The 12,606-nt window shown below is 47.6% G+C and overlaps 1 protein-coding gene across 2 annotated transcripts in view; it reads right to left on the bottom strand.

Moving 5' to 3' along the window:
• The window catches only part of LOC311009961 (rho GTPase-activating protein 6-like), a 38,302-nt gene that overhangs the window by 21,787 nt on the left and 3,909 nt on the right, over positions 1 to 12,606 (bottom strand). The window contains exon 1 of one of the 2 annotated variants that reach the window (XM_084004428.1): positions 53 to 451. The exons of the other annotated variant lie outside the window; for it this stretch is intronic. Within the exon in view, the coding sequence (XP_083860554.1) occupies positions 53 to 94 (42 nt within the window). The 5' untranslated portion in view covers positions 95 to 451. Of the gene's footprint in view, positions 1 to 52; positions 452 to 12,606 lie in introns of those variants that run through there. 2 annotated transcript variants of the gene reach the window in all.

Raw genomic sequence — 12,606 nt, 5'->3', positions numbered from 1 at the left:
GAAGATGGAAGCGCCTTTATCAGTCCACGAGTCCAATAAAGCGAGTACTTACGAGATAGGAATTGTGCCTGTCGAGGAACACGGAGTCTCCCATGGTCCCGCAGAAAGTATCCACATATAGTAAACACCACAAAAAAATAGAGATGCAGTAAATGTTATCCCGTTATAAGTCCAAGGGGAGAAGGGGGGGGGGGGGGGGAGTGTGCGCGCGTCGGCGCGGAGAAAACAAGAGTCTCCACGAAGCCACTTGCGCCTTTCTCCCTCTTCCACATTCAAGGCGAGCGGGACACCCTCGAGTCAAGTCGCCGCGGCGCCGTTTACGCGCCGATGTGTCCGCGCCAGTCTTGAGCGCGTGCGCGTGTCTGAAAGCCGCCCGTGCCAGGAAGGACACCGTAGTGCGTAATGCGCAACGGAGCCATGCCGCGCGCTCCGTGGTACTCTGGCGGAGGCAGATGCTGAAGCGAGCGAGTGGAGAGGCAGGGAGCGCACTGGCGAGTGTGAGCCGCGGCTTCCGGTGGAGATTTTCAAAATAGAAGCAGCTGTGCTTTTACGCAAATTAGGATGGAGACATTGAAACGTTGTTATTAGTGAAGAAATGATGTTCAATTAAGACTACTAACAGTTTTTGCATGTGCATCAACAATAATCCAAAAATATTGAATAACAATTTCAAGGCTTTCCAGAAAATAAAACAAATGGAGCACAAGTTTTATCGACGACACGTGGCCAAATACTACAAGCTGACCTCACACACACTTAGAGCTAATGAAAACCATTTGCTTTGCTCTGGTTCTCTAATTTTTACAAACTGTGTGTGAACAAGTTGAGTGGGGGGTGAGACAGTGAGGGACACCACATTCCTCCCCTCTTATCAGATAGCCACCGTAGCCATTTAAAGAATGCCAAAACGTCCTAAGGAACACTTATGTTGCCCTGAAATGGGGAGATAGCAGTTAAACTGTCAGCCAGGAGCCGCGTCGTGCCGTGTAAGTCACTCCTGCAGCATTACAACGGCCGGCAGGAAACCTGTTCTGGCGGAGAATAGCTCTCAGCGAGGCTGACCGCTTATCAGATCTCGTCTCGGTGAGGTTGGTCAAACATTCGAGGTGTTGTGTGAAGTTGCTTAGGAGAGAAAAAACCCTCTATTGGAACAGAAGGTGGAGTTGTTAGTCCTCGGCTATTTAATCAGCTGCATGCACGTCATTCGGGCTGAGAATTGTGAGGGTAGAAATACATAAATGATAAAGTTTGAATGTGCTGAATCAAGGATTACATGTTGGAACAAAGAATCTGATCAGTTGCCATGGAAATGAATCTGTCCTGCAAGCTCAGTGGCTGTTCTGATTGCATTACCTCTTTGTGATCACGTCAGTCATTTCGGATGCAGTTTTTCTCCATATGTTCTGCATGAAAAGACCCAACATGAGCACTGTGAGCCGATTACTGCTTCCTTGAAGTCATTTAAACGCCGCTTGTATAGGATTGATTGTGCCTGGGGCTCTTTGATCCACATAAGCGGTTTTCCACCGTATTTTATGACTCTTAATCAGTAAGCTGTTTGAAGCGTGGACGAAGACGGTGCGATTACGGTCAAAAAGCCCCGGGAAAAAAAAAAAAAAGCTAGAAGAGTTGCTATTGTTCTGTCAAACAGAGAATGAACTTTGATGCTGAAACGGAATGTGCTTTGAACGGGAATTGACAGATTGATTTTAGAAATGGCAAAAAAAAGTAAATTAGCCTTCAGATTGCTTAGAAAAGAGGAGAAACTTTTTTTTCCCCCTTAAAAAAATGTTGGAATCTGTGCTTTATGGTCCTGTAGGAGGAGTTTGGATTGTCCCAGTATGACCATGGCTCACAAACACACACTACATAGTCTGAGGAAGAGGGAGGGTCCGCTGGAGGAGCAGAAGAATAGAAGGGAGGGGAGGAGAAACATGTTTTTTTTTTACATGCATGTCGCAATCCGCAGGAATCTGCTTCTGCCGCGATGTTTACGAATGTCCGAAGCGTCCTTTCAGCCGGCCCGTCACTTCTCACAGCATCTTGAATTGGTTAAAAAACGCAGCTGAGACGAGGCCCCCGTCCGCGATCATATATCAATTTCAAAGCACGCTCCAGGATTTTCCACTGTTGAAGTTGGCCGGGCCTGTTTGTGTTGATGTATCGCATCCCTGCTATTGAGTGTCGATACGGAGGAGCAGCGGTTTGGGAGTTCAGGCAACAAAAGTGACAGCGGGCGGTATTTACGGCGATTTAAATATGCACCATACTCCCTTTTTTTGTCATTAGGATCCGAAATAACCTCATAAAATCAAATGTTTTGGCCGCATGCTGCCTAAATTGTGCACATCTCGAGATTTCCACTGTTATTTTACAGGGAACTCACGAAGCCGGCCTGTAATCCCCGAGCTGAATGGTCAAACGCTGATGTTTACATCATGCAGTCGGGCGGTCCTAAGGCCGAATGCCTGAGTTGTGAAATCACTCCATGGAGTGGAAAGTATTCTGTTAAAAGACGATCCAGTAAATGACGGAGAAATCGCCTTCAATCTGTTTAATAAACACTCGCAAAAATCGAAGCGTTGCGTCACATGGTTTATCCAATTTAACGACTCCTCTTGACCTGTAAAATCAACATAAAGGGATAGTTCACGACATCACCGAGCTTCTACACCCAACATCGCATTATCCATTAAAAAAGTCTTCTTATTCGCTTGCGGTGTCGTGCATTTTATCTCTCGTTCTGTCAGGCGGTGAACTTTGACCTCGGTTTCACAACCCAGTCTGAAGAATGGGTGCAAGAGAAAGAGAGGGAGGTAAAAAAAAAAAAAAAAAAACTGGGCACACATAAACGAATTTACAGCAGGAGCAGCACAAAGCGGCTCCGGGGGATGACCTCAGAGCGGCGGAATGTGAGTGTGTGAGCAACAGCGAGCGAGACGCCGCTTCACTCGGGAGGTAAATACATACACAAACAAATACATTGTCTTGTCAAGGGGTCTTCGACCGCGATCCCCTCCCCCTGTGCGGCGGAGAAGCTGTTTTTTCACCCCCTCGAGGAATCGATCACTCAACGTCCGCCACACACACACACCGTGGCGACAGCGTGGGTCTGGATTCAATCTGGACGCTTCTATCAACAGGCCCAGCCAGTTGTCCTAAATCTCCATACTGCTGTCCTGGGGGCCAATAGACGGGGAGAGAGGGGGAGAGAGAGAGGGGCAGCCGGGGGATGGAAGCAAAGAATTTTGGGTCGGAGCCCAGCGCGGCTATATGGCTTTCATCTCCACGCCACCTCCATTCGACTGCGCTTAAAGCTGGCTGGCAGGTCAGGACGGCTCTGCTGTGGAAACGCTCGGCCCTGACCCCCGAGGGCGACTACGAGTTGTGCAAGAGGGAAAGGATGTTAGAACATATCAGAGGGGTGTTTCTGGATGCAATTTGGATGAAAAGCATGTTCTCAGATTAGAGTTTCGTCATGAAAAACATTTTTTTTGGCTTTTCACACACCTGATATCTGCCTAGAGACCACCATAGTGTGTGTAAAGTATCGTAACGTCCTTTAGAAATGTCTTTATTTGAAATAATGGATTGAAATCAAGTCGTCAATGGTCGTAGGCTTATCAATAAAGTTATGACTTCTGTAGCCAAAGTTTCGAGCACATTCTAAGGATATGAAAACACTCGTACCAGCATGTGTTTCTGTGTGAGGCCGGTGTTATTCATGTCAGCATGCATACCTCTCATGTTTTCATCGCCCCGGCCTCGCAGTGACGTCATCCCCCCCGCCAAAAGAAAAGAAAGCCCTTCCACCCCGTCTGTGTACGTGTTTACCTCACCGGTCGGCCTCGCCGCGCGTCTACAGAGATGTGATGATCCGACCTTCCACCCCTGCAGCCATCTATCAATCTGCCCGCCTGCCGCTCTGTCAGCGTGTTTGCATGAGCGCTCGGCTGGCAGCGTTCTCGCTGAGTAATGCTGGGGAGGTTGGCTGTCGGGGTCAGGTGATCTCAAGAGGAAATGAAGCAAAATATGTTACCTTAGAGTCTTGGAATGGGATGATTTTATTGTGGATTGCAATAAATAAAAAAAAATCTGGGATAATATGCAGTTAAAACTGACTTAATGTTCCATATTCAGTTGATATTCATGCTAATTATACTGCGTCTTCTGTCACCGTTCATATGGAGCTCATGTTCACCACAAACACAACCTGTTCACACCTCGAGTGCCTTGTTGTCTGGATAATAAAAGCTCGTTCACACACACACACACACACACACACACGGTGTCCTCCACCTCCCACGCCTCCTTAATGTCTTCTGCCACAACAGTTGCCATGGCGTCTGAGCTCGCCAGCTGTGCCAGCCAGCACAATAACAAGTGCGTGTGCATTTCCGTGATAGGGCATGCATGTGTCTGTAAAAACCCACGTGTCGGCGCCTCGATTTCCTGCTGTTACCAAATGATTTTCACATCAAAACGGTTGAGAAAACGCTGCAAAAGGCCGTGGGAAAATAATGATTTATGCCGCGTCATGCGTCTGCTGGCAGAAAATAGCTTTTGGCTGTTGCCATAGCAGCGCAGTGAAAGCGTCTGGATCATTATGGGACGCAGAAAAAAACCCACTTTCTATCTCATGCGAACTGTTTCTTGAACTAAAGAAAGCCAGCTCCACACCTGCTCTAACACATCAAGTGATCCGCACAAAAAAAACCTTTTTCACGCCGTCGCCCGACGCGGTTCTGCCTGACGCCGAGCGTTTAGAGTAAACGGAAGGAACAGCCGTTGAGTCTGGAATCTCAAGAGAGCGAGGGGCTTGGAAACGCTTGAATAATAGAATTAAAAAAAACGTCCACTGAGTGATGTGACGCAAGCGTGTTGGCTCGGCCTCCTTCAGATGAAGGTATATCCAAACACTTTGCATGCCAGCGTGTGTGTGTGTGTGTGTGTGTGTGTGTGTGTGTGTGTGTGAGAGAGAATCTGCCATCAGGGATGCTTTAGGTCTATTTGCAACTATTCTGAGTATAAAGACTCCTGTTATGCTTCTAAATGTGAGTTTATGAGGGCGTATGAAGTTTGGTATAAACTTTTTTAAAGTATTCCAAGATTTTGGACCTTACATTACGACTCTCCAAGACCCTCAGGGGCCCGGAGAGATGAATTGTGTGTCGGTTATTTATCGGTAATTCGATTTATTGCAAATAAACTCAAGGCGAGTGCTCGTCCAATCACCTGTGATTATGCAAATTAGTTTGCCAGCGCTTTGTCTCATGCAAATGCAGTCAGTGGACTGAGCTGCTTGTTTCCTGTCACAATCAGCTCAATACTAGACTTAGAATGATGCTAATTAAATCCAAAATAAGTGACACCGCCTCCTTCTTTCTCCTTCTTCCTCTCTGTCTGACAGTCCCTCCTCGTATCTGCGGCCGACATGGCATATGTCAGTGTTAATCTCTCATTGTCCCCCTGCTTCGGGCCTCCTCTGCACTCCGAACTCACTTGAATCATAACAGAGCGAGCATTGCTTGGACATACTCTTCATCTGTGTTTATCAGTTTGTGTGTGTGTTTTGGATTCCCCAGATTTTTTCCAATATTCTTTTTTTCCTGTTTCGGTTCGCCGTACGCACGCATGCATCCACACGTCCGTCACATGCCGACATGTGCATCCACGCACACTACGTACAGTGTGTTTGCAGAGCTTACACAGCGTGTGAATGGGCCTGTGTGTGATCCGTGCAGCGTGGAAGTCACCTGGCCTGCAGCGTATCGGCGCTTTTCATCAGAGTCGAGCGCAGTTCTTCTCAGTTCAGGGGGGGATAAATATTTAGCGTGCGGGATAAACACAGCAGCCTTCTAGGAATGCTCTGCTCACAAATGACACCAGTGTTTTTTATCCTGCTGCTGATAATACGGGCGACTGTTGATTCTCCCGAATATGCATAACAAGCGGCCTTTGAGTTATGGCGCTCTGATAAACTGCCGGGCCCGAGGCAGTCCTTCGAAAATACAATATATACTTTCAAAGAATCTGCAGTAGATTCTGGAGAAAGAAACACACCAAAATCTTTCCGTAATAACTCGATAGAGCGTTTGGGGACTATTTCCAGCTGCGGATGAATATGCACTGCTCCTGATTTGACAGTAAGAAGTAAAAACATAATAGAAAAATGTACTTTAACAGCTCCGGGGAGGTTTCTATCCTCCCAGACGGTGTTGTCATGTGGTTTCACATGAGCTTGGCCAGGCAGACGCAGTGTTAGTGCATGTGGATCTGTGTGTATGTCTGGGTGGATGAGGATGAGGAGCAGAGGAAGAAGAAAAGACGTGAGGCGGGGGGTTGACAGATCCATCCCATCTCGGCTTTTTTTTCTTTTTTTTTTTTTTTCTCGGCCTCTGGAATGCAGCCGTAATCTAAGCTCGACTCCCCTGTTGGCCCCGCCCACACTCCCACAACCTCATCACACACACACACACACACACACATAAGCTGGGTTTGCACCACTTAGGTCATTTTAACCATGAAATAAGTGGTTGCATGCTCTAACCTGCCTCGTGCACACTCAGTCAACACGACTCCTTAAATTGGCCGTTTTCTCTATGGAGTTCAATACTGAGATGTTACTATACTGTGTTCTCCACAGTGGCACTCTCATTCACCCCTATACATCACATTATGCAGCCATAACGTCAGGTAAAGTTATGAACGATGTTTAAAGTAGATGCCGTTTTGCACCTCTCGACATCTTTATCGCTCCGTTCTGATTTACAAGTTCAATGTCCGTCACGTCTGATATATATAGCCTATATATATATATATATATATTTTTTTTTTTTTTTTTTTCAGCTCCCGCTGCCGAGAACTCGCACCGAACTGCGTCAGAGCCTTTGAACATATAAACCATCTCCCGGTGCTTACGTTGGAGAAGGATGCTCTCTTTGTTCTCGCTCACGCAGCCAGGGTCAGCGCCGGTGTTTTGCGTCGCCCGAGTGGTCGCCACGGCAACAGACTGCGCCTCAAGGTCGGGGTATTAAGCGGCGTTCACACCGAACGCGATAGACGCGAATTGAGCGGCGACTCTACATTGAAAACCAATGTAAATGGCGCGATGACACGCGATTCAGGCGGAGGCGGCGCGAATGGAGCGTCTGGCGCGATGAGACGCGGCGCGAATGGCGCGAATGGCGCGTCTGACGCGGCGCGAATGGCGCGAATGGCGCGTCTGACGCGAATGAAGCGAATGGCGCGTCTGACGCGGCGCGAATGGCGCGTCTGACGCGGCGCGAATAAAGTTGAAAATATCGAACTTTTCAGGCGGCATCGCGCCGCGACATCCAATCAGCGACGAGTTCAAGCCGACAGACAGATGAGCTGAGATGGACGGGCTGCATTACCAAACCCGACTCGGGAAGACCGGACCCCGGCGCGACGGGGGCCGTACCGGCCTCACACCGTCAGGGCTGAGCCTCGATCAGAAGGACTCAGGCCCCCGCGCGACACCGGGCAATCGGTCTTCCGTACGCCACATTTCCCCCGTCCGCCCGCCCGTCGGACGGGGATTCGGCGCTGGGCTCTCCCTCTTCGCTCGCCGCTACTGAGGGAATCCTAGATAGTTTATTTTCCTCCGCTTAGTAATATGCTTAAATTCAGCGGGTTGTCTCATCTGATCTGAGGTCGAATGTGGCCCCGACTCTGGGGAGAGGTGCGAGGGACGTGGCTCCCGGAGGAGGCTCACGGACTCTGGCATCGGGTACCCCGAGGCGGAGGAGGAGGGTCCGCCGACGTGACCCGCCGGCTCCCCTCAAAAATGAGCGTCATGCGCGAATGAAGCGAATGACGCGAATGAAGCGAATGAAGCGAATGGCGCGAATGGCGCGAATGACGCTAAAAAAGTCCAAAATGATCAAGCGGCGCGATACACGCGTCTGACGCGATTGTATTCGCGTCTATCGCGTTCGGTGTGAACGCCGCATTAGAGGCTGCGGAGTCGGATGCTAAACGGATGCACTTGTGAGTTTAAAAGTGGTCCGCCTCGCTTCTCAGGTGGAAAACTTCATATTTAAAAAAAACATTTTAAGGTCCAACTAAATCCTGTAAACACCTGAAATGAACCGAATCCATCTCTGCTGTGTTCAGAACGCCAAATGGAAATATTCCATCACTCCATGAAACCTAAAGGCAGGTAAACAGCCAAATAAATTGCACTGAGCCTATTAAATCTCCATTAACACGCAGCCTCCCTGCTAGCCCGAGCTAATCCACCCCAGGTGTGACATTCTACCCCATATTTCAGCTGCCCCCTCCCTCTCTTGTTTTTTATTTTATTCCCAGCCCCCTTTTTCATATCACCGAACTCCATTTCCCACGCTCTCCCTTCAACCCAAGCAGCAAACCTCCTTCAATCAGGTCAAATCAGGTCAAATCAAGGCAAATTGTCAGCGAGGAACCAGGCCGCCACACCTCGCCGGTTAATCGCATTAAGCGCGGGCATCTCCGCAGACACCTACGTGTCCCCTTTCAATCGATTGGCCTCCAATCGCAGCTCATGTCAACCGCCCGCTTCTCCTTCTGTTTATTGAAAACAAACCGCCGGTGCTGCTGGAAATGTGAAACGCATCACTTCCTGCACCGGTGGGATTGTTCCAGGAAAAAAAAAAAAAAAAAGAGCCTCCTTGACGCCAGGTGTCCAGAAAGGTAAAACCCTTCCCGGGCTGGCCGTTTTCCACTCTTGTGTTCTCGCAGTCATCCATAGAGAGAGAACATGGATCACAGAAAACAGCATTTTGACTCTTAATTTGAGTCCAACATTTTACTCAAAGCCCAAAGGCAAACTCCTACTTTAAATTCTTGTGTGTGTGTGTGTGTGTGTGTGTGTGTGTGTGTGTGTGTGTGTGTGTGTGTGTGTGTGGGAGACTAGTTCTCAAAAACTAATATATTATGTACACACTCTCTCCACACACACACACACACACACACACACACACACACACATATTAATGTTCTGGGAAGGTACTCTGCAGGAGAGAATATGATCCCTGCTTGGAAGTGACGCTGTTCCCTACTAAAGCAGTACAAATACACATTGTTATGTGTGTGTGTGTGTGTGTGTGTGTGTGTGTGGGTGCTGGTGACAGTACAAACAACTCCCCTCCGCTGGAGATGCCTTATGAGAATACTTTGCAAGTGCATTGGCTGTGTGAGCCAGTAAGGTTTCTATGTTTATGTCTGTGACATATCGTCAGCCTGTAAAACATCCTCTTAAAGCGAACGCATTCCCGGAGACCGGCGTTCGGGTTTTTTTTCCCCTCCCCGTCCCGTGCATTTTAAAACCCGTTTTATTTGGCACCACGGCTGTGAAATATGCTCTGCCTGCAGCTGGTATCAGCTATTGTAATGTTTTTGTAAGATACTTCTGACGCGGAGAGAGGCCGAGGAGACAGATGTGCGCAGCTGTGACGGGCCGCGATGCAGCCCACCCACATTTTAACTGTGATTCATCGTGTGTGTGTGTGTGTGTGTGTGTGTGTGTGTGTGTGTGTGTGTGTGTGTGTGTGTGTGTGTGTGTGTGTGTGTGTGTGTGTGTGTGTGTGTCCAGAAAGGGGCTGAATGTTCCCCTAACTCCGTGGGAGATGTATTGGAAGCTGACTGGTGCCCCCTGGTGGCAAAAAGTACTCTTTACATTTGTGGTCTTTACTCTTCTGCATGCATTTGCTGTAAATATCCACTGGATGATGACATCAGCATGTATTGTGGTGGTGGAGGTGGATTTGTTGCTGTTTTATCTTTTATCTTCATATATTTTGAGTTAAATGCAATAAATATTCTTATTAAATTATTATTATTAAATATGCTGTAATTAAATATAACCGGATGTTGTTTTGCATATTTATATATAAATATTGTGGTGTGGAATATGGGCAAAGATGTATGACGGAAGATGCCATGTGTGTTTTTGTAAACGTCCACTAGATGGCAGTGACGCCTCATGAGTCTGACTCTCATTCATCATTCCCATATGACAAACTTTGAAGTTCCTCCGACTCACATCACATTTTGACCAGAGGTATACGCACACGCTGCCAAACACACACACACACACACACACACACACACACACACACACACACACACACACCTGCAACTGATATGCCTCTCCCGGCCTCCCTCCTGGAACTGGAGTGCTCCTCCGCTGAGCTCCGGTTCTATTTATAGCCGCGGAGCTCCGGCTGCGTCTCAAATGCCTGCTGTCTCGTTCTGTTTCGTTCCCTCGCTGGAGCGGGGGTGAGAGAGGCCCTCCGCTTCAAATCGCCCTCGCCTCTCAGGGGCCCGGAGTCACATCGATATGACAAGGATTCTTGCTTTCACAAGAGTCCGTCTCATCATTTGTCTGATTTGATGCTGAGCAGATGTACAGAAGTATAGTGCATCCGCTGCCACTTGAGGATCTGCTTTAGCATGACTTCACTTCTAATCCGTACACCCGGCTGACCCCTCTTGACCCTGAAAAGAAACTGCATGCAGCTCACTGACGCTGGGAAGGAGATTGTGAATGTGTGATTGATGTCTTGTCCAGCCGCCTTCCTCCTCCTCTCGTATAGGAAATCCTATTAGAATCACGTTATCAGCAACAGTGTTTGTACTAATGCCTAATAACTCATATACTTTCCACTTCTGCGTACCATTTTTCCTCTAAGATGATCTTATGTTGTGTAAAAGCTTGAGCATGAACATGATGGCAAAATGCCTTCTAGAGTTTGTTTTGAACTTTGGCCTGAGAGGGAAAAAAAGCACATTAGGATTCATCCTCTGGCTAGTTTTTGAGATTATTGAGTTTAGTGGAAGAAAATAACTACATAACTACTGATTGGCCCTCAGCTCCTCAGGCAGATCACTTGAAAGGAGCCTCCATGTCGGAGAATAAATCTCTGCGTGCTTTTTTAGTGCAGCCTTCGGATGAGCAAAGCCGGACCTGTCCCGCATGCTCGGGCATCGTTTCTGGTTTCCTGGTGTCGACCCGTGTTGTTGCTTCACTTGAACTGCAGATAAGGACGGACAGGAGGAAGCTCCTGTGAAAAATGAAACCAGGCAGAGAAAGGGATGGGAGGGTGAAGAGGAGAGGAAGTCGGGGGGGTCACTCAGTCAGTAGCCGGGTTGGAGCCCCGGGGCCTCAGCGTGAAGCTCTGACCTGGAATTCCAAATAAATAAATCCTGGGACACACATGAGTGAAGGGAGGCTTATTTAAACGAGTCGTCCACGTATTTGAGGGGAAAGTGAAAGAGAGACTGGACCATTACGGGTCTATTTGTCTCCGGCTCCACTCGGATGTACCAACATTCAAATAAAACCTGTAGCTTGATAACAATCAAAAAAAAAGTGCAGCAAAATTGGATTTTATTCCTTTGGGCTCATTTTTTCAGCAACGGGGCAGGATATGAACACTCTGGATATTCCTTATGAAGATTGCTGCATGCAAAGTGGACCCATTACTCTGAGCAAGAAAAGCTCATTCTGGAGGATCTCATGGATAATGTCCACATTCTGCGGGACACACATGATTTGAGGCTCATATTGCAGAAATGCAATAACTGCTTTTATAGTTTTGGCCATCATAGTAATTGTGATTATGTGTTAGAACCTCACAAGAACCTCACGATACAGTACATATCACGATACTTTGGTCACGATACGATACGTATCACAATATCACAATATTGCGATATAAATAAAGATGAGAACACAAGTACCAGTATATGTGCATCAGATGATATTGATCAGAGGACAACAGCCTCTCCATTTAATTAATTCCCCTGAAATTCACTGGAATAAATATTGAAAAGAGTTGAAAAATCGATATTGTATTGGGCGGCAAAGTATCGCGATATATTGCCGTATCGATATATTTACCCACCCCTAATGGGAGTGAATTTCGAACCACTTTGAAGAAGCATTAAAATAAATCTTGATCTCCCTCTTACTGGTCCAGGATCAGACTGGGATTCCCAGTGTGAGTATCACATCACCAGAGTTTACACTGATTGAGACAAATGCATAAACGGGGGGGGGGGGGGGGGGGGGGGAGTTGTAAACTTGACACACCGTGGCAGATGTGAGAGGATCTTATCCATGCTTTCCTTCTGGCGCATGACAAACCACATTAGAGGGGACATTAGTGGACACAGGGGTCACACACACACACACACACCTTCGAGACTGAAAAAAAAATGCACAATTAGATCATCAACCTTGGGATTCTCAGTCGACGTAACTCAACACTGCTGCGTTCTCACTGGACGAGAGCTTTAATCTGCACCAGACAGAGAGATTCTGGCTGCGGAAATTAATGTTTACTTTCCAGCCGTCTCTTTTTCAAAACTTTTCTTTTTTTTTTTTTCTCCTCATTGTTGCGAAACGTCCCGAAGGAGACGCGAGATTGCGAAACCCCAAAAACACTGCCATGCAAACCCCCGCTGCTTCATATGGTTCTATTCAGGGGGAAATATCATACGAAGTTGTCAAAAACGATTGCCCCCGCGAGGTCCCGCGTTTCTGTGCACGGACGTCTGACGTCATATCCCCCTGAACTGGTTTCTGTGATTGCGTTA

Source organism: Eutrigla gurnardus (assembly GCF_963514095.1).
Source record: "Eutrigla gurnardus genome assembly, chromosome: 24".
Taxonomy (NCBI): Eukaryota; Metazoa; Chordata; class Actinopteri; order Perciformes; family Triglidae; genus Eutrigla; species Eutrigla gurnardus.
Note: the sequence above shows the minus strand (reverse complement) of the source record. Positions and strands in the feature narration are given on the sequence as shown.